This window comes from Stigmatopora nigra, chromosome 17, assembly GCF_051989575.1.
Source record: "Stigmatopora nigra isolate UIUO_SnigA chromosome 17, RoL_Snig_1.1, whole genome shotgun sequence".
NCBI lineage: Eukaryota > Metazoa > Chordata > Actinopteri > Syngnathiformes > Syngnathidae > Stigmatopora > Stigmatopora nigra.
In genome coordinates, this window is record NC_135524.1 from 1,087,011 (window position 1) to 1,109,471 (window position 22,461).

At 37.4% G+C, this 22,461-nt stretch overlaps 2 protein-coding genes across 3 annotated transcripts; one reads left to right on the top strand and one right to left on the bottom strand.

Annotated features, from left to right (window-relative positions):
• Positions 1-3,825: 3,825 nt before the first annotated feature.
• Positions 3,826-11,250, bottom strand: LOC144211074 (protein FAM163B-like). 2 transcript variants are annotated; one of them, XM_077738094.1, is made up of 4 exons: positions 10,783-11,250; positions 10,516-10,659; positions 5,712-5,827; positions 3,826-5,332 (listed from the first exon to the last, which is right to left on the bottom strand). In XM_077738094.1, exons 3-4 carry the CDS (start codon positions 5,802-5,804, stop codon positions 4,880-4,882), a joined length of 546 nt encoding a protein of 181 aa, XP_077594220.1. In that variant the 5' UTR covers positions 5,805-5,827; positions 10,516-10,659; positions 10,783-11,250; the 3' UTR covers positions 3,826-4,879. The 2 variants fall into 2 exon arrangements, with proteins under 2 accessions (XP_077594220.1, XP_077594219.1); XM_077738093.1 differs by having other exon boundaries at positions 10,516-11,250.
• A 929-nt stretch (positions 11,251-12,179) lies between these two features.
• dbh (dopamine beta-hydroxylase (dopamine beta-monooxygenase)) lies at positions 12,180-22,459 on the top strand. The gene is made up of 12 exons (XM_077737661.1): positions 12,180-12,913; positions 14,034-14,180; positions 14,246-14,503; positions 16,044-16,220; positions 17,930-18,032; positions 18,313-18,479; positions 19,418-19,561; positions 20,288-20,326; positions 20,479-20,538; positions 21,122-21,249; positions 21,359-21,521; positions 22,003-22,459. The coding sequence occupies exons 1-12, from the start codon at positions 12,536-12,538 to the stop codon at positions 22,114-22,116; spliced, it is 1,878 nt and encodes a 625-aa protein (XP_077593787.1). The 5' UTR covers positions 12,180-12,535; the 3' UTR covers positions 22,117-22,459.
• Positions 22,460-22,461: the final 2 nt, after the last annotated feature.

Genomic DNA, 22,461 nt, shown 5'->3' on the forward strand with positions numbered 1-22,461 from the left:
CTAAAAATCTGTGGGGGAAGCTGTAAATACTCTTTGGTTGGGCTTTAATCCTTTAAAATACAGTAGTATTGCACATTATGAACATGGTGATGACATGCACTTTGGTGTTTGTTTTTTACTTCTACACATTTAAATGATACTACTGTTTATCACACGTATAAAGGAATAATGCATGATTTTTTTTTGTGTGTGTTTTGTTTTCAATTTTAACCACCAGAAGGCAGCAAATCACCTACCTAATAATGTATTGAAGATTGAGGCCTCACTGGAGTTCTTTTCTTTTGCAGTCTGTGAGTTCTAGTTGCCAAGAGAACGCCAACTGCAATATCTGAGAGTGACACTTTGACGGATATTCATGTGCTAATCGACAACCAGGCGTCTTTAGAGAGAGCGTCAAGGCTGTCTCTCACACTGCAAGCAGCGGCACCCTGAAACTAAATCAACGGAAGATTAACAAAGCCATAAAGGTCGAGTCGAGTGTGCATAACATACACGCACGTGCACACATAGTACTAGTTCAGACTTTTAACACACATTGGAAAGTGAAGATGTTCAACCACGGTTCACCGAATAGAGACCGAGTAAGTGGAGGAAGAGGAAAGATTACGCTTTTAAAAGTCGGAGAAAAGAGGCCTGGCGTAGTGAGTAAGAAAGAAAAATGGAGTAAATGCCACTCTTGCCTATGTAGGACATCAAATCCAAGTCCATTCAGTTTTATGTCTTTGGGATTCATTGCTTATTTATCAGATTTTTTCTTACAAAGACAGCAAAGATGGCCAATGAAAAATTCAGACAGGAAACAGAAAGATCACACACACCGCCTGCTAATGGCTCGTGGATGTTGTTGTACGTTGTGTGGGCAAGAAATATGGACGGAAATGCTGTCCATCAAGTCAAATGTTGGAATATATGGCTCAGGAGCCACATGTGGCTCTTTTTAATGGGTGTTTATGGCTCTCTGCTAAACTGTCAGCTCAAACAAGAAGATCATTTTCGACTGTAGAAACCCCCCCCCAAATTTTCAGATACTTTTTTTGTGAGACAACCTAACTTGTGTACAAAAAACTGTCCATTGAAATAAAGCAGTGTGTGTGTGTTAAAAAAAGGCAATGTTGGTTGGAAAGGCTCTTATCTAACATCTTCATAATTCATGGGCATCCCAGCCACTCTGCTGTGCTGCATTTCAATTCCACCACTGGAGATTTATGGCTAGGGGGGATTCGGGGGGGACAATACTCACCACTGATATACAGTACAAACCCCCAAAAAACACGAGTAAACATCCATCCAGAGTCAACACTTATTTCGCCAAATACAACAAACACCAAGACGTAAATAGTAATATAATATCCAATGTTTGCCTACAAACTTTCACATTACGGTCTTTAAAGTTGACAAAAAAAATCTAAATTTTGGTCAAAAAAGGACTAAAGAGTCTATTTTTTTATGTGATTAACAAATATTGTGATAAATAAATCTATAAGTGACAACTATTATGAATTTCATTTTGGGCGTGAAGCAAAATGGAACCTACGAATGGAAAGAATAAAAACGTGAAGTAAATTTTGGTTCAAAAAATTGAATATTACTGAAAACGGACCATAAGAAACCATGAAAACTGGGACAAAGTTAACAAAATAAAAACTAAACAGGAAAGACGCACACAAACGGGAAAAAAACTCCCCCAAAAAAACATACTAGAACACGGGATTTAAATACACAGACACGAATTTATGACAAATGACAATTACCTGGGATCAGGGGCCAATAACGACAAATAAGTCAGCATGGTGGAATAGTGGTTAACAAATCTGCACCACAGTGAAGCGTTGTGATAAACTCCAGAGTGAAACTGTCACCAAAATAAAGCATATCAAGTCAAAACGCAACTGTAAACATGACTTAAAAGCACCCGAAAGGCACCCGCATTTCAGCACGGTTTGTTGCTAACGTGAGCACATCTGCTGTTTACCATACCGAGGAAATAATCTATATTTTCCTCTTTTTTCGCAGCTGTCTGCTACGAGCTGTTTGTTCGTGCGAGATGGCGACCAGTCATCCGGCATTTATTTTTTTGCATTTTGCTTCAAAAGGTAGAAAACATAACTTTTGGGGTGTAAAGTCAATTTACAGTTTTAGTTTCTGTCCAGTCAGATGTGAAAAGAAGTTGAGAATTGGAGAAAGTATGATATAAATCAGCACAGGAAAGATTATATTAATATTGCGGTGATTTAGGGAAGCACGCTATATGAATAAAGTCTTTGAAAAATGGCCACCAGGGCGGCTAGAGGAAATAAATGTGCTTATTAGAATAGTGAGTCAGAGCTAATGAATGAGGGATGGGGACAGAAGACATGGACAAATGTAGGCGTTGTTTGGAGACTCCCTGGCAGGGTGACATGAATTGGCAATCTGTGAACACATGAATGCATTAGATTAAGATTAAATTCAGGCAGGAAAAATATTTCTTATTTACACGTTATCCCAAGAGAGAATGACTAGCACAAATGTTATAAAAATGGTCTTAAATTTAAATCTTACAACAGCCAAATGTGACTAAACAATTGTATTTTTCAGTTTTGTCATATTTTATGGCTTTTAGGCTTTCAATTAAAAAAAACTCAAAAACACTATAAAAGAATCAACATTTTTGAAGAATATTTCATCATTTTCCTTACCGTACATTCTCACAACGGCCGTGGGGGTGCTGGAGCCTATCCCAGCCATCCATAAGCACCTGGAATTGGTCGCCAGGCCATCACAGGACACAAAAGACAACAAAGACAAACAAGGACAAGATAGTAGGATTTCATCTAAAAAGAACATTTTTTCCAAACGTCCAGGTGACCAAACATCCAGGGGACCAAACGTCCGGCCAGACCCCCGGTGCCATAAGAACAATTAAGTGTTAAACCATCTTACCATGCATGTTTTTGTGATGTGGGATACCCGGAGAAAGCCCACGCAAGCCCTGGGAGACCCTGCAAACTCCAACCTGGAAGATGGAAACTCACTGAGATGGTTAGATGGCTTCTAAATGTGTTTTAGGAGAAAAATCAAAACATATTTCATTGAACACCATTTTTTTTAATTAACATTGTGTCTGTTAGCCAGTAAATTGATTAAAAACAAGGACAGAAAACGTGTCTGCTGAACTTCTAGAAACAAAACACTGCATTGGAATTGGTTGCAATTAGCATAGCAACTATGCTAACAAGAGTTTATCTCGTTTTCGTTATGGCACCGAATTCCTCGTACATCGTTAACGAGGAAAATTTAACGTTTTGGCGCATTTGCGGGAAAGCGTCTTTGATACTTTGGGAAATAAATAAATAAACCAGCTTCCCGGGTAATATGATAAACAGAGAGATTATAATAACGTCCATTTGGGAAGGGAAATGTGTCCATTGTGTGATTTCCTCTCGTCATGGAGTCGTAATTCCGTCAAAATTCAGTTTGAGTGTCAGTTTGGGTCAAGAGCGAGAATAGAGAGAAGAAGCTTGTTAAATATTTCAAGAATGGGCTTCAAAGCCCGATGAATGTTCACAACATGGATCAACAAATCAGAGATAGAAGAAAGTGTGGAAAAAAGGTCCATCAAACTTCAAAAAGAAATGCTTTCTTCCCTTTCATTCACCAATTCTGCACACCCAATGGAAACCAGTTAAATACCAGCATTCCTCATTTAAAACAGATTCACCGTTATTGCTGCTGATTAGCATGTGGCTAATGGAGTAAAAAAAAAAAAGAAGTATGATGAAGTATACATGTCAAGATAGTAGGATTTCATCCAAAAAGAACATTTTTTTCCAAACGTCCCGGGGACCAAACGTCCAGGTGACCAAACGTCCGGGTGACCAAACGTCCGGGTGACCAAACGTCCGGCCAGGCCCCCATAATACTGTAAAATGTTGAAGGTATGATAGTGTAAATATCATTTAACCTTCTTTTGCAAAAAAATAGCCTTTTCCAAAAAGCCTTATTTTATAAGTTGTGTGGAAATCACTGCTTATTTTCATAATAAAATGCCTATAAAATAAGTAGATGATATTTTTGACATTAAAAAATAAAATAGCCACTACAACTATGTTTCTGTGGCCTAAAATGACTAATCTTTAATTTATTTTTTCTTTAAAAATGACTCCTACAGCTAATTTTAATGTTTTCTCAGCCTTTATGTTTGCAAATATTAATGCATGGTTCTTTTTGCCTTATAATAATCTCAAATTAATTACCCTAATAAATCACTTTAAATTAAAATTTCCATATAGAGTAAATTCCCCAATTTATATTAATAAATTCCCCTGGGAAAGACTAAATATATCGTTTCACATTCACGGTCCTATGAGGAGGTCCAACTACCACAGCAAACTAAAAATGGAGTATTTCTGTCTTTTTGCCAGCCCTTTGTATCGTGACGTCATCACAGCTAGATTTGAATCTAGCAAAAAAATAAAAAACAAAAAAACCAAGGCACCCCTATCCCAATGATGCTGAATTATGTTTGCTAATCTCCATACTAATCAGTGCATGGAAGAGCGGACAGATCTTTCCGTGACTGGGGAACACGGCTCCTAATCATATTTCAACTTTTTGTTATGTAGCAGCTACGGCACAGCAGAGAAAATCCCTGACCGAAAAATATGGAGGCGGGGCCAACAATATCAATAGGATTTGGGAGCATTTTGGAATGTTTGACAAAAGCATGGTCAAGCTGACAGGTTACATAACTCCAATACGTCCATGTTGGAGTTCCAGTTGCAGTTTTTTTAGACCCCAACTCTGAAAAAATGGCATCCTGAGTGTCCAAAGCCGACTGCGTGAAATAAACAGGGGGGTTTCTAATAGGGTGGTCCGAGAATCCCGTCCACAAACCCACCTAGACGTCGGTGCTGATGCTACAGCTACGAGCGTACATGTCCCTCATGGTCACGGAACGAGCCAATTGCGGCTTCCGATAGTTGGGAACGTCGACGGGCACGGGGAGCTCCAAGTCCGGCCTCTGCGGGGGCCGGTAGCCCACCCGTTCGCCGCCGTTCCTCAGGCCGTCCGCCTGGTGGTGGTGATGGTGTGGCGGTGGCGGGGGTGCCGGAGGCTGCAGGTAAAAGGGCATATCGTAGTGTGTGCACGAGGGGCAAAAGGTCTGCGAGCGGGTCAGTTTCCGGGCCAGCGGTGGGGTGGGGAAGAGGGCGGGGCCATTGGGGATGGAGGAGGCGGCTACCGTGGCCGCCACTATGTTGTGGTTGGAGTGGATGGGCGGCAGGCGAGAGGTCACGGCAAAGTCGGGCTCCTCCTCCTCCGACTCGGACTCTTCTTTCTTACAGCAGTAGTACTGAAAAGTAGATTTTACAAAATGATTTTTGAACTAAAAACAGAAAAAAATGGATTAAAAAAATGACAATTATTGATGTAAAAATGGGGAAATCAGGTAATTTAATATTCATCTCATTTTAATTTCATCCTAAAACACAAAGTTGCTAATAATTTACTTTTTGGGGCCGCACAAAATGATGCGGCGGGCCACATTTGGCCCCCGGGCCGCCACTTTGACATCCCTTTCACACATTGGCCTTTGCAATATATTTTTTGAATTCACAGATTCTTCACGCACCATTAGTTCCACTTTTAACCCCATAAAATACTCCATATATCCAAAAATAATTTTAAAAAGTATACTACAAGCTATGGGTTTATGTAATACTTGTACTCACCTGTAGTCTGCAGTAGCACAGTACTGCAATAATAAGAAGTAATATGACCGTCGCAAGAATTCCACCAGTGATGACCACTGTCCCGGCTGTCATTCGAAAGGCTCTCCATCAACTGCCTGAATAAAAAAAAAAAAATAAAGAACATTTAAAAAAATAAAATGGGGTGAAGACCCAAGTGAGATTAACAAGAGCCAGAAGGCTCACAATAGAGAGACGCTATCAAGTAGATTACACCGCCGTGTCACCTCGCCGCTACTTATTGAATTATCCAGCTGTTACAAATAAATGTAATAGAATTATCTGGCAAGTGCTGCCAGCTGTGTCAGCTCAAGACTTGAAAGCAAATATAAAAATATGTATATAGTTTTGAAGATACTTGATTAAAAGGGAATTTAAATGATGTGATGGGAAGAGAAAGACAATGAAATTTGTGGTTGGAATTCCAATTAAAAGGCAAAAAAGTGAGGTTTAGCACAAAATATGTTGACTTACCCAAGTTATAAAGTTAAAAATGATGTTAGTAAAAAACAATAACAAAAAAAGTATTTAAATACTTGTATTTTGTTTATTGGTATTGAGCTGTTTTTTTATGTAGCAGTGGAGTTTATCATTAACTATACATCTTTTTTGCAATATAATTTATTAATCCTCTGTATCACTTATCCTCGCTAGGATCAGAGGATTGCTACAGCCAATCCCGGTTAATTACGAGAAGGAGGCGGAGTCACAGCACATCTAATGTGGTTAACCAGCCTACTACGCATGTTTTTTTGGAATAAAAGTGTGGAACAAAAATGGAAAAATACACTGCCAGATATTAAAAAAAACACGAACACCTTAACTATAACAATACTGCTAAATATACAGATTAATTTACAAAATCTTCCAACACAAAGCTCCTCCCCCTTCAAAAACTCCAATACATCAACAAGGGCTGGCTCTAGAGGTGACTGTGTAATTCCCTACAATCTTACATATTTAAATGATCATTAATATGTCCCTTATTCAATAAATCAAACTAAAAAACTGTCAAAACAAATACTCAACCTTCAGCATCAACCTCCATATCCTCTAGGGCCATCTTTACCCGATACTGGCATTACAGTAGTGTCAATTATTCAAACCCGCGCATTACCCACGCGGGTGTAAACACTCCACAGAGTGTAATAGCTCCGTTTCAGCTGGTGTCGGTCCACCGTGGCGAGACGAGGTTAGCGGCAATCCCGGCTCGCCGCTAACACGCTCAGACAACAACGAGTGGAATAAGGCGCCGCGATTTGATGGAACATGGCAGAGATCACAGCAGAGGTCTTGCCGGGAATAATGGCCGCTGACAGCCTCTCAAGCGGAGCGCGGGGGCGACGGAGCTTGAGAGGTGGCCAACAATAAGAACGCCTCTCTTATAGGTTTAGGCTGTCAACACACCAGCAGATTTGTGTGGATGTTTGCAGGGTTTTATCCAAATCAGGGAAAGTTTGGTGAAGAACTACATAGCTTTTTGCTGGATTTGCTGTCGTTGACTAAAAAATACATACATTTTTTTATATTTTTTTTATCATGGCTAGACTTTTTGTCTATAATGCTTCATACTACAATAAGTGTAGGTTGTTAAAATGTAATTGCAAGGTTGTACTTTCTATAATAGCTAAATTTTAATGCTAATGTACTGCAAATATCACTAAAAATGACTTGAAGGTCCATATGCGGGTATTAAAAGTATTTCTTTAGAGTTTTAGTCCACTATTTAGTGCAAGTATGTGGGCCGGACTATTTTAGACATAATATTTATATTTTTTTATTTTATAAATGTATTAAAAGCCCTGAATATTCCCTTTTTTATAGATCTAAAACAATGTTTATTTTAGCTTTTTTTAAACATTTTTAGATTTTACAAAATGATTTTTGAACTAAAAACACCAAAAAATTGATTAAAAAATGACAATTATTGATTTAAAAAGGGAGAAAATCAGCAAATTTAATATACATTTATACTCCATTTTAATTTGATCCTAAAACGGAAAGTTGGCATTCTTGATTGACTTTCTCGGACCGCACAAAATGATTTGGCGGGGCCAGATTTGGCCCCCGGGCCACCACTTTGACACCAGTGTAAAATTATCCAAGTGTAGGAGTTATGCACAAATGATTATCATTTATCATACATAGAGTATAAGATAAAATTGAACCTATTCTTGCTTTAGACAAAATATTACTACTTGACTTAGACAGGCTATCCTACGACATATAATTTTGAGTGGTTAGATTTCTTGCTTGTCAACAAAATTTATGGCAAAGGGTGAAGGAAGCTCTCAAGGGAAGAATAATGACCTTTTCCAGCTATGGGAAAAAGAATTGTCGGTAATTACATTTTGTCACCCGTTACTTGCTGCCCACGCTGTAGTGGGAACACGCAATAAATGGCTGCCGTTAAGGTGAGCCGTAATGTACGCACTTTTGAACTTTTAATGTTATTTACAAGGAAGAAGGTGAAGATGACATTTGAAGTATTTTCATTATTATTTCAACCAAGCCTCAACCTTTTTTTACATTACCCACACATTCCAAAGCATCGCATCCCATAATACGAAAATATTTCAAACTCAATGCCGCCTTTAAAACTATAAAATATATAAAAAAATATCCCAAGGATACATACATTGACATGATGGAGATAGTGAAGAAAATATAAGAGAAGATAAAAAGATAGCATGAAAAAAAATATCTTGAGGCAGCTTGCGTTACTATGGCGACTGGGCAGTTGCAGACAATTGTACTATCACCTTTTTGACGCTTGAGTGGGTGCTTTAAACTAAAAAAAAACATTTTAAAAGTGGGTGAAAGCCAGTTTGTCTTACAAATGGCTGACAACCAATTTCCCATAGCAACATGCTATTGTAATCCAATCAAATTTGCCTATACACCCCAATAAAAACATAATTTAGCTCAAGGGGTAGCGAACCTATGGCTCGGGAGCCACATGTGGCTCTTTGGATGAGTGCAATTGGCTTTTTGCTAAGCTGTGAGCTAAAATATGAAAGTTGCAGGTGATAGAAATGAGATATTAAATCTAGAATTGCTTTAATCTTCATTTTGTTTGCAGTAGACCAGGGGTAGGGAACCTATGGCTCGGAAGCCGCATGTGGCTCTCGCCATAAGTTTCCTACCCCTAGTCTACTGCTAAAAAATGAACATCAAAGCAGTTCTATATGTCATATATGTCTATATTTTACCAAACAGGTTATTTTAGAGCTATATACACCCATCCAAAGAGCCACATGTGGCTCCCGAGCCATAGCTTCCCTACGCCTGCTCTATGCTTTTCTACAACTGATGACTCCACCCCCTTTTATATGTCATACACCCTTCTCCACTGCAATTTCTGCCATGTTTTTTAATGTATTTATTTTTTAATAACTCTAGATTTTCTGTACACCAGCTGTGGGTTTAATGCTGAAACATCAGCAGTAAAAAAAAAACTACCGAGTCATGCTGTATGGCGGGAGTTCATTGTGTGTGTTTGTGTGTGTGTGTTTGTGATCTCTCAGGGGGACAAGGTTATTGAGAGGGTCACTGGTGGATGTCACCATGGGAACCCAAGTCCCGCCTTGTCTACCATTGCTGGAGGCCCTCTTAAACGCTACAGTGGACATTGCATTGTTTGATTATGACTAGACAGGATATCATATACTATCTAGAACAGGGGGTAGGGAACCTATGGCTCGGGAGCCGTATGTGGCTCTTTGGATGGGTGTATATGGCTCTAAGATAACCTGTTTGGTAAAATATGGGTGCCTTTGTAAATTATATTTTTCTTCATTAGACTCTTCTACAGGCTTAACATTGATAGCATTGATATGCATTGATTAATAAATGCATACATTTTGATGTATTTTTACTTTCAAATTCTGATTATGGCTCTAAAGGAATAATGTTTGAAAATATGAATTGTAAATGGCTCTTTTAGTCAAAAAGGTTACTGAGAATATTCAAGTCGACATCAATAGACAAATTCTATAAACTATTCTGGATAATGTATATTAAATATTACACAAAAACGCTATACCAATGCAAAGAGTCTTACTACAGTAATCAATGATAGGAATTTGACTTTTTCCTCATATATTTTTATCATTACTATCATCATTATGATGAATGACTACTTTAATTCCATTCATCATGCAATAATATCATTAAATAAATGTCATATCCATGTTTATATGTCAACAACTAAAAGATAGCTAAAATCCATAAATATATATTATTGATCTCATACTGAACTCATCCAAGAACCCCAAAAAACAATAACAAACACTCCTGAACCCCCAGAATAAAACCTTAAGTTCAATTTAGGGTGGTCCGACTTTGACTACTGAATGACAAAATACATGGTATTCCCATTGTTATGCTAGCATTTGACATCAATAGCTAGCTATTGGGAAAACAATTGCTAGTTGCGTGTACTTGCAAATTGTGCTATTTTTTCGGGGTATATAAGAACTCTCGCTCATCTTAATCTAATTTTTTTCTTGCCTATGTGCTTTGCTGTCGTACTCAACACAGCGTGGATGGACTCTAACCAATTTTGAATATAAATGGAGGAGCGTACAGGGAGATAGGAAGCAGATGCCTCCCATTATAGCCTTAAATGATGCAGTGTCGCTGTCCATGGTTCTGAAAGTCAATGTGCTTACTGTATTGGAAAGTTTAGTTTGGGGCGAATATAACGCTGGAAAACGTAAAGCTGGCTTGTAGTAATTAGGAATTTAACTTCAATAGGGTAACTTGAATAAGAATTCAGACTTACCTTCAGAGATAAGATGAATCATGCAGGTCACATGGAGGGTAGAAGCTGCTGGTTGAATGCCAGGTTCTGATCTTTTGCTCTTTTTAAAGGATTCCAGTCAGGAAATAATGGTCAAGTATTAAAAAGTAGAAGTCAAACTTGTATCTAGATTGGAAAATATAGTTTTAAAAAAAGAAGAAAGGAGTAAAACGTGTATTAGTCTCTTTTTAAACACAGTATTGATGCAAAAAGAGGACTAAAAATGGAGAGAATGAGGCTTGTACACACACTTTGATCCACAGCTCCAGTTGTTGTTTTCGAAGAAAGACGAGCGAGAGAGAGGCTGATCGCGCAAATAAAAAAGCCTCCTACGCAAACATCCCCCTCAGCCTCGTCGGCATATGCGATGGAGGACGAGACGGCGTGACGGCACAACTCCACACCTCCATTCTACAAAAAAAAAACAAAAAAAAACAAGGACAAAAACCCATTGGAAGCAATCCGGCGTGGCTTGGTCGTTTTTTGCTTCATCCACAAGGCAAACCAGCTATTTATTCCCCCATGCTGCACTGTAAGAAGTATAAAAAAAATAAGGTAAAATAAAAAAAGAGGAATAAAAGCCTTGGGTGGATGGAGGGATTGATTTTTTTTAGGAGAATAGAGGAATGTACGGCGATTCTTGCAGCTTGGGAGATGGCGCTTTCGTCACGGACTCGTATACGAGAGATGAGAGAGGGTGAGGGAGGGAGAGAGAGAGAGAGAGAGAGGGATAGAAAAGGTGGGGGAGAGGGAAAAAGGGGGACAAGTCCCCCTTTTGAGTCTGGAGGCGGTCCATGGTTGGACTTCACACACGGATGCTGAGTAAGTGGAAGGATGTGACTGCAAAGTCAATGAGGGAAAAAGGCAGGATATGTCAGAATAGATAGGATGATACAATATGGCTTATGTAAAAGATGGATGGGAAGAAAAATGGATTCATAAAGCACTCTTTAAGGGAGTCATTAAGTGTGTAGTATATCAAGTGTTGTGGGGTATGGGAAGGGGAATTTTAGTTGAATGGAGATGTCAGTCAAAAGGGATTTTGATTGGTTGGGAGAGAGGTGGTATTATTGTTGTTGGATGTTATTATGTGGAATGAAGTTTGGTAGGTGTGGTTATGTAATTGGGGAGTTTGGGTGTTGATAAATGGAGTTTTTGTGCTGTGTTTGGCCTTGGGAGGCATGATAGTGCAGTTTGATAGCATATTTATGTTTTTATTTTGAGTGTGAAGTGAATAAATGAGTAAATTGAGCATTTGAAGTATAAACCTGGGATGGATCAGATTAAGCATTTACAGCATTTACAGGTAATGCAATCAACATTTTACCTGTTTTAACCTTAGTAGAAATAGAGCAGACTCCCCTAAAAGTCCATAAAAAAGCACACAATTCATCAATTTATATTCTATTTTCCACTATTTTATATTTATTTGGACTTCTCCACTTCAATAGGCGGAAATTTAAAAAACAATCACCTGTTGTGAGCACCCACATTGCACCTAAGGCCATGTGCTAACCTTTTTAAGCAACTTAAAAGTGTCTATCTTGCCATAATTGGCAAGGCAATAAGGTTGTTTACAGCCCCAGGAGGTGGCTAGCACGAATCCATTAAGATGTCAATGGCTCTACAAATACTTGTCGCTTAACTAAACAACATAGTCAAAAAGGTCACATTTCTATCCAATGAAATATGCCATTTTTCTTTCATTTTTCCTTCATTTTTTTTAAAGAACCGAGCAATGATTGTCGTTGATAATATCCATGTTTGAATTTGAACCAATTAGAGTGAAGCAGACATGTCCCCTCATGTTTAACCCCAAGGGCTTGTGGGAAATAATTGAATTGCGCTTGAGCAATAATATCATTAGTTTGCATCAAAACAGACAAGTCCGAAGGGAGGAGTCTCTTAAAAAGCCCCGAATGAGTGAAAGGGAGGGAATCGTACTCACGGCAAGTTGGAGACAGACCGCTCAGCTTCTTACTTATTGTTAAAAATAAGAAAAATGAGGATTATGAGCAAAGATTTTCGCCTCCAAGACGTTACCGTCATGTATTTGACGGCATTGGCCGCTTTGATGGTCATCTTGGTGGCGTCCTACCAGGCTCCGTCCCAGGTCAGCGTGGTCAAGGTATCCCGCCCCGACTCGGGGGACTCGGCTCCGGAACCCCGGGATCTGCCCATGCCGTTCCGCATGCTCCTGGACCCGTTGGGAAAGATGCGGTTGGCGTGGAATGTCAGCTACGCCCGACGGGAAGTTTACCTGGAGTTGACTGTGGAGGAGATGAAACATGGTGTGGTTTTGGGGATGTCGGACCGGGGGGAGTTGACCCGCGCCGATCTGGTCATTTTATGGGATTCCGGGAGCCAAAGTTACTTTGGGGTGAGTCTATGAACAGAAAAAGAGGAGTTTTTGAAAGTATTTGTCATTTCAAAAATATCTACGTACACTGAATTAATGATAATAATAATACTACTAATACTACAAAAACTACAAATACCACAAATACCACAAAATACTTCAAAATACTGCAAAATACCACAAAATCCTACAAAATACTTCAAAATACAGCAAATACTTCAAAATACTGCAAATACTTCAAAATACTGCAAATACTTCAAAATACTGCAAATACCACAAAATACTGCAAATACCACAAAATACTGCAAATACTACAAAATACTGCAAATACTACAAAATACTGCAAATACTACAAAATACTGCAATACTACAAAATACTGGAAATACTACAAAATACTGCAAATACTACCAAATACTGCAAATACTACAAATTACTACAAAATACTGCAAATACTACAAAATACTACAAAATACTGCAAATACTACAAAATACTGCAAATACAACAAAATACTGCAAATACTACAAAATACTACAAAATACTGCAAATACTACAAAATGCTGCAAATACTACAAAATGCTGCAAATACTACAAAATACTGCAAATACTACAAAATACTGCAAATACTACAAAATACTGCAAATACTACAAAATACTGCAAATACCACAAAATACTGCAAATACCACAAAATACTGCAAATACCACAAAATACTGCAAATACCACAAAATACTGCAAATACTACAAAATACTGCAAAATACTACAAAATACTGCAAATACTGCAAATACTACAAAATACTACAAATTCTACAAAATACTGCAAATACTACAAAATACTGCAAATACTACAAAATACTGCAAATACTACAAAATACTGCAAATACTACAAATACTACAAATACTACAAATACTGCTTATATTACTAATTATCAGACATATGTTTGCTCATCATCAGTGACTCAACAAAAAAAAACCCGCATGCACTAATGTAATCCCTATAATTACATTCATAGAACGCTTAGCATCCTTCACGGTGGTAATTAAAAATCTATATATGTTTAAAATACTCCTAATTCATCTCAGCTGGGTTGGAGAGTCTAAAAAGTGGAGTAGAAATGTTTGGTGTGTGTTTTTCGCTTCAGGACGCTTGGAGTGACAGCAATGGCAAAGTCACCTTGGACAGCCAACAGGACTACGAGCTGATAGAAGCCAAATGGAAGGCTGGAGGATTCTATTTGCTCTTCAGGAGACCCTTCAGCACTTGCGACCCCAGAGACTACCTCATTGAGGTGATCGAATTCGGCACCGGCGACCAAAAGTTGTTTTAGTGGTCTGACAGTTTTGTTCTACCCAGGAAGGAACAGTTCACGTCATCTACGGCGTTTTGGATGGACCTTTGGACTCACCGGAGCAGCTGAATCTGTCGCGGATACACACGGGCCTTCAGCGTATCTTGATGCTACGTCCCGACACGCCGGTCCCGGCGCTCCCCCCGGATGTCAGGACGCTGGACGTGCTGGCCCCCGACATCACCATCCCGGGCCGGGAGACCACCTACTGGTGCTCCATGCACACGTTACCGGAGAACATGGCCGAGAACCACATTGTCATGGTAGGTTGGGTAATTTTTTTGGTAGAATCTGTAGGAAACAAACAGCAGATGGAATGTCAAAATGAATAAAAACATAAAAATAAATCAGAGTTAATGCTAAAATGACAGATTTTATGCAGTAACAGCTGGCTTTTCTGCAAAAAAAATAGTAAAAACTGTACTCTATTAAAGTATACTATAAACAAATCAAGTTAAAACAAGAAATGACACATTTTGGGGAGATGCACTATACATTGACTTAAATACATATATTTTCATTTAAATTCTCAACTTTCTGAGCAGTGACGCCATAGTTTTTAATACCAGCAAGTTTGATGAAAAATGGTTTATATGATAGACTCATTGTTAAGGTTTAATTTTATCCTCCGTATTGAAAAAAAAGAGTCGTGCTATTTTGCTTTTGTCCCTGGCTTATAAGTGAGGTGAGATGTGCAGATGGGTGCGATAACCTCAAGACATCTCTCTCTCTCTCTTCTCCAACATTAGCGACGCTCCAGCTCTCCTAAAAACAGAATAAACTGACTTCTTTGCCATTTGCCATCTTTTCAACTTTTTTAGGAATTTGAAGGCGGCTCTTTAGCAAGTTGTCACCAATCTAATCCTCTGATGCCAAACTGAGGTTTTTCAGCAACAATCAATAGGACTGTTAAAAAACTAAACAAAAAATCTGCAATACTATACTCATCGAGGAAAAAAATACTACTTTAAAGCTGTGTACCATTACTATTATTTTGTTTTCAGCAGCATTGCAAAAGCTTGTGAACAATCAATGAGAAAATTACTATATATACATATAGTATACATATATACATACATAGATATAGTATACATATATAAATATATACATATAGTATACATATATACATACATAGATATAGTATACATAGATATAGCATACATATATATATAGTATACATATATAAATATATACATATAGTATACCTATATACATATAGTATACCTATATACATATAGTACACATACAGTATACCTATATACATATAGTATACATACAGTATACCTATATACATATAGTATACATACAGTATACCTATATAGATATAGTATACACATAGTATACCTATATACATATAGTATACATAAAGTATACAAACAGTATACATAAAGTACACAAACAGTATACATAAAGTATACAAACAGTATACATATAGTATACACATACATATAGTATACATATATACATATAGTATACACATACATATAGTATACACATACATATAGTATACACATACATATAGTATACATATATACATATAGTATACACATACATATAGTATACACATATACATATAGTATACATATATACATATCTAGTAGAAACCACGACCCTAGAACTGAGGCTGACGTGCTAACCATTAATACTAGTTACAACGTTTTTTGTGTGTTTTTGTTCAACCTTCTTTGGGAACAGTAGTAAAATCCTGACTAACTACTAGCTGCCACCAGCTATGCGTCAGCGCTTTGTAATCAAATGTAGCCTAATCTGGCACGTTTGCTCTTTTTTTTTTTCGACTGCCAGTACGAGGCGGCGATAACGACGGGAAACGAGGCCATCGTGCACCACATGGAAGTCTTCCAATGCTCGCTGGAGGACGGCGACGTTCCCCAATACAGCGGCTTATGCGAAAACAAAATGGTGCCCGCCAAACTCAATTCCTGCCGCCACGTTTTGGCCGCGTGGGCCATGGGCGCCGAGGTAAGGTCAAATCCTGATCTTTTTTTTTCCTTTCTAGCCATTTGGTGGATTGATATACGATTTTTAGTATTTTTTGGAGCGCTATCCATGGTTCTATTCCTAGGTGAGGACTCCCACTCCAATAATGCGAATAAGTTTCATCGCAAAGTCTATTAAGGGCGTGCAGCCAGTCGGCATGTGCGTGGGAAGACAATTCACACGCGACCAGTCGCAAACAAAGGCTGGCACGGCCTTACAAATTTGAGAAAAACTGGATTTAAATAAGCAGTCCATTGCAATCAAGTCAATGGAAAAACACATACATTCCTATTTCAAGTCGGCCAGACCATTTTAGATATAATATTAAGATTAGATTTTTTTAAATTGGATTATAAGTACTGGATCAAAAGCCCTAAATATTCAGTTTTTTATAGATTTTTCTTAGTAAGAAAAAACATCTAATAATCATTTTTTTTTCATTTCAAATGGAAACTCATTTTTTAAAAATTATATTCAATATAAAAACCGAAAATATGTTTATACATTTATTTTTAGATTTTACAAAATGCTTTTTGACCTAAAAACACCAAAAAATGACAAAAAATAGCAATTATCAATTTAAAAAGGGTAAAATCAAAAAATATAATATACTTCTATAATCTTCATTTGAATTTGATCCTAAAACATAAAGTTAGCACTCATAATTTACTTACTCGGGCCGCACAAAATGATTTGGCGGGCCAGATTTGGCCCCCGGGCCGCCACTTTCACACCTGTGTGATAGAGGATGGACATTTTTATTCTAATCAAATCAAAGGGTTATTTGTAGCGTAGTTTTAAAGTGATACCATAGCCAAGAAGTGGTTATTTGGGTGGTTGGGGGCAGTATATAGAGGGGGTCTCACCTAAAGCAAAGGGGACAAGGAACAAGGGAACCTGTCACCCTATTTTTGCACTCCCCAGCCAGACTGCTTTCCAATTGGATTAGACAACAAGCGGGATGCTTCCTTTGCCTGGTGTGAACCAAATCAAAGACGAGATTTGCTGGGAAATATTCAGGCCTCTTTCATCACCTCTTAATAACGTTGTTCAATTCTTTCCGGCAGAAAAATGCCACCTTGCAAAAAAATAAATATAGAGTATCTGTGTGTGAGAGTACAAATAGTTCTGCTTTGTCAAAATGGGATGGAGAAAAAATGAAAAATCTTCAATTGGATCTGCACAAGTGCATCTGGTACAAGATTAAATGCGGAATTAAGATTGGATCAAGATTTCTACACAATGATGAGAAGGAGCTGATACCCCAAAGGCTTTTCATGGAACATCACAGTCGGGTTTCAAAGCCGTGTTTTTTTTTGGCTGGAAAATTGGAAATTCGGGTTGCCAGATTATTTTGCACTTGGGGAAAAGTTACTGTACATCAAATCAAAAGCCAAACCATTTAACTATAACAGTGACACTTAATATACATTTTTTGTGTTTTTTTGTATTTTTTTTGTATTTTTTATTGTATTTTTTTTGGAATTTTTTGTGTGTGTTTTTTGGTATTTTTTGGTATTTTTTGATATTTTGTTGTATTTTGTTGTATTTTGTTGTATTTTGTTGTATTTTTTGGTATTTTTTGGTATTTTTTGGTATTTTTTGGTATTTTTTGGTATTTTTTGGTATTTTTTGGTATTTTTTGGTATTTTTTGGTATTTTTTTGATATTTTTTTGGCCAATTGTTACAGGCATTTTACTACCCAGAAGACGCTGGCCTCCCGATTGGTGGACCTGGTTCGTCAAGGTTCCTTCGCCTGGAAGTCCATTACCACAACCCTCTACTACTATCTGGTACACACTTCTTTTTATGTTGTTTTTCATAGGATAGATTTTGTAATGGTGACATTGTCCTTTTTGCGCCAAAGGCATCTCACTTGTCCCTGCCAGAACGTCCTCTAACAAATCCAAGAGTTCAACAATGTCCGCCTTAAATCATTCACTCATGAATGCTCCGGAATATGCCGCTTAAATTATTCTGCGCCGCCAGCATGCGAATAACGTTACAGGGAGTAAATGGACCGCACGTAAAGAGCGTTAACGATCGGTGACGCCGTTGCGTGCGTGCGTGCAGGCAGACGTGACTCATCGGGGATAAGGTTGCATTACACCCCCAGTTTGAGGCGCTACGACGCCGGGATCATGGAACTGGGCCTGGTCTACACGCCCATCATGGCCGTTCCCCCCAAACAGCAACATTTTTACCTCACTGGCTACTGCAATTCCAAGTGTACACGCACGGTAAGAACATGTGACATATTACATATTAAACTGCGTTATCAAAGTACCACAAGCAATTCGTGGGAACCAAATGAATCACCAAATTAATGTACATATACACACATGTACACACACATATACACATGTACACATGCATATACACATGTACACATACATATACACATGTACACATACATATACACATGTTCACATTTGTACACACATGTACACACATGTACACATACATATACACATGTACACAAACATATACACATGTACACAAGTACACATTTGTACACACATGTACACATACATATACACATGTACACATTTGTACACGCACATGTACACATATATACATACATGTACACATACATATATGTACACATACATACATGTACACATATACATACATGTACACATATACATATATGTAAACATATACATTATGTACACATTGGTACACACATGTACACATTTACATATATGTACACATATACATACATGTACACATACATATATGTACACATATACATGTAAACATACATATATAAACATTTATACATGTAAACATACATATATACACATTTATACATATACATACATATACACATGTACATGAATACATATACATGTACATGTATAAATACATATATACACATACATGTACATGTCATATATATACACACAGTGCAATTTATATAATTAATTAAATACGGTAAATGTTCGAACAATACATTGATAAACCCTATATACTTTCCCACAATATAGTTAACCATAATGCTAATTCAAATATATAACCTTTCCAGGATTTTTTTAGTTCTATACTGCTACATATTGGCAGAGCAAGAGAGTCTAGTATACTTCGATTTTTCATGGTACATAGTGTGAAAAGTGAGGATCCATTAGTGTGGACGAATCTATTCCTGGATAAGTGATCATTTTGTCTGCTTTTATAGGCTCTGCCTCGGGGGGGCATCTTTATATTCGCGTCCCAGCTGCACACGCACTTGGCGGGCCGGGGGGTGCGCACAGTTTTGCTGAGGGGGGGCAAAGAGGTGGAGATTGTGCAAGAGGATCCACACTTTAGTACACACTACCAGGTGGGACCCTTTTTTTCTAATGCATTTTGTTATTTAAAAGCATCATCACTGCACAAGTCACGTCACATTGCGCAAGAAAAAATGGATTATTTAACGCCCAGTTTAACTTAAGTGCAAATTTCATCACCTCATTTTATGTTTTTGGATCTATGCCATGTATTATTGAATTTATTATGGACTGAATTATGCTAAAATATGAGTATATTGCGGAATATTGTTGAATTTATGATGGAAAAGTGTAGAGATGTTGAATTTTTGAAAGATTTTTTTAAGAGTACTTGAAGTGCAGCTGCCAATGTCGTCAACACAAGTGTGTATAATTAGTACAAGTGTCATTTAAAATGGAGTTGACAACAAATAAACATGTGGAGGAGGACCATGTCAATCTGTGCTTGTGTTTGAGAGCACTTTTGCTACAACACTAAAATATAAATTAGATCAAAAAATGCCTCCATTTAACAGTACTAACGTGAGGCTAATGATAAATTCAATGCTCTATTGGGTTTAGGTCAGGGGAAGTTTCTTGTATTCCTCCAAATAGGAAAAATTATCATTAACGAATGATTTAGTGAAGCTAAAAGTGGAAAAAAAGATGATATTTGCTGATTTTTATATATAAAAGCAATGTATTTTTATACTGGGTGGAGTTATATGGTGTATTATTGCTAATTTTGACATGTCAGTTTATCAAAAATGAAGATTTTCTCTTATTTCTTTCTTTTCTAGACTATACGAGTGTTGAGGAAAAAGACTAATGTTTTACCAGTAAGTATGAGAATCTAAAAAGGATCAAAATTGTCCATATTTGACCATAAATGACTAATTTTAGCGCCACAATGTTCCATTCCATCAAAGAAACGATCTTTTCTGATCTATCCAACTCAAACCAAATACTACAAAACATCTTCTTTCAACAGGGTGATGTTCTCATAACAAAATGTACTTACAACACCGAAGACCGGGAGAAGCCCACCGTGGTGAGAAACCATTAATAACATCAACTCCAATTTACATTAACACAGGCCTTATATAACCAGATACTTTCAAATCTCATATGAAGAAGCTGCTAGTAAATAAAATACAAGTTGTACGCAGACTACAACTGCAATAATATGTTCAATATTTATATTTTTCACGTATTATACTCCTAATCTCTCAAATAAATTCAAGTCAAACTCACTCAAAAGCTGTAGGGAACATATTACATCACATCATCCAAATATATACTATTATATTATCCCTATTATACATTTTATGGCTGCTTTTTTCCATTATTGTTAATCAATAATGGAAATAAAGCCACTCAACATATGTAAACTCAAGAATAATGTTTAATTACATACAGAAAATTGAAAGTGTATTTCAATTTATGGTATACAAAAATCAATTGCTAAAAAGTACTATAATCATAAGAGTTGTGCTATGTTTTAAAATGGGGATTTCCAAGTGGTGTGACTGGGCGTTTAAAAGAATGAATGAATATAGTTTCAACAAAAAAATGAATGAAGGAATCAAAACACTTACCAATTCTAGTGTCGATCTGGTCCTGGTTTTTTTTAGGGTGGTTTTGGAATCATGGAGGAAATGTGCGTCAACTACATCCATTACTATCCTCGCACTCAACTGGAGCTTTGCAAGACCCACGTGGACCCGGATCACTTGCAGAAATATTTCAGCTTCATGAACAGGTATCGCACCATCATCCATCGCCGTCAGATCCCCAAAAAGTGGATTAAACTAGAAGAAAAACAGGAATAAATGAAAGAGACTCAACCAAATTGTGACTTTGTTTTTAAGATTCCAAGGTAAAGAGGACCAATGTGTTTGTGGCGATGGCGGCGTAACCCAACAGTATTCCAGACTACAGTGGGACGGCTTCGCCACTCAAGTACTGGACTCACTCTACCAAACGGCGCCCATCTCCATGCACTGCAACCAGTCCAATGCTCGCCGTTTTCCTGTAAGTTGCATAAACTACCGTATTTCCACGACTATAAGGCGCACTTAAAAGTCTGAAATTTTCTCCAAAATAGACAGGGCGACTTATAATCCAGTGCGCCTTATATATGGACAAAAAATTAAAAATGTGTCATTCTTTTAGGGTGCGTCTTTAAATGTGGTGCGCCTTATAGTCGTATATGTATTTTCACGACTATAAGGCGCACTTAAAAGTTTTATTTTCTACAAGATGGACAGTGCGACTTATAATCCAGGGCGCCTTATATATGGAAAAATAATTAAAATGTGTCATTCTTTTAGGGTGCGCCTTATAGTCGTGAAAATACAGTACACAAACATTATTAAGCTAGTTTAAGGAACCATAAATTCAAACTGGTGCAAAAAAAGGCCCAGAATTTGTTCAAAAACAAGTTGAATGAGCATTTTTTTAGCATTTTTTGAGACTATTACTTATTACATACATTTTGTGTTTGATTCTTCAGGGAGACTGGGAAAAACAGACGCTACCACTTGTGACATCACCCTTGAAAAAGCCTCCTTACCCATGTGAGCTCAAGCCACGTCCCACAACTGGCCCAGATGGAGCTCCAGTTTAAACCAGTTTAGGAAAGCTGATGACATTTCAAATCCATCCAAAAGTTGACTCTCATGTCTGTGTTGCATGTAATTATAAAAGATTTACTATTTCAACTACACGCTTACAAGTAAATACACACGGTCTTGTAGTAGGGAGTGCTTTGCTGATGCATGGGGGGATGAAAATAAGAACTGTGAAGAAAAAATATAGGACATTTTAATGTATTGAAGAGAAATATCGACTGTAGGTGTCTTTTTTTCATAACATGAATGTATAAAAATATTAAAACAACCCTGAAATAATATTTTTTATTATTTTGGAGGATTTCTCTGCTATAAATTTGGCATTTATTCATTTTTTTTGC

Coding starts and splice junctions, on each gene's coding strand:
- LOC144211074 (XM_077738094.1), bottom strand. CDS start 5,804: ATGACAGCCGGGACAGTGGTCATCACTGGTGGAATTCTTGCGACGGTC. Junction 5,333..5,711: donor TGTGCTACTGCAGACTACAG/GTGAGTACAAGT, acceptor TCTACTTTTCAG/TACTACTGCTGTAAGAAAGA.
- dbh (XM_077737661.1), top strand. CDS start 12,536: ATGAGGATTATGAGCAAAGATTTTCGCCTCCAAGACGTTACCGTCATG. Junction 12,914..14,033: donor GGAGCCAAAGTTACTTTGGG/GTGAGTCTATGA, acceptor TTTTCGCTTCAG/GACGCTTGGAGTGACAGCAA. Junction 21,250..21,358: donor TATTTCAGCTTCATGAACAG/GTATCGCACCAT, acceptor TTTGTTTTTAAG/ATTCCAAGGTAAAGAGGACC.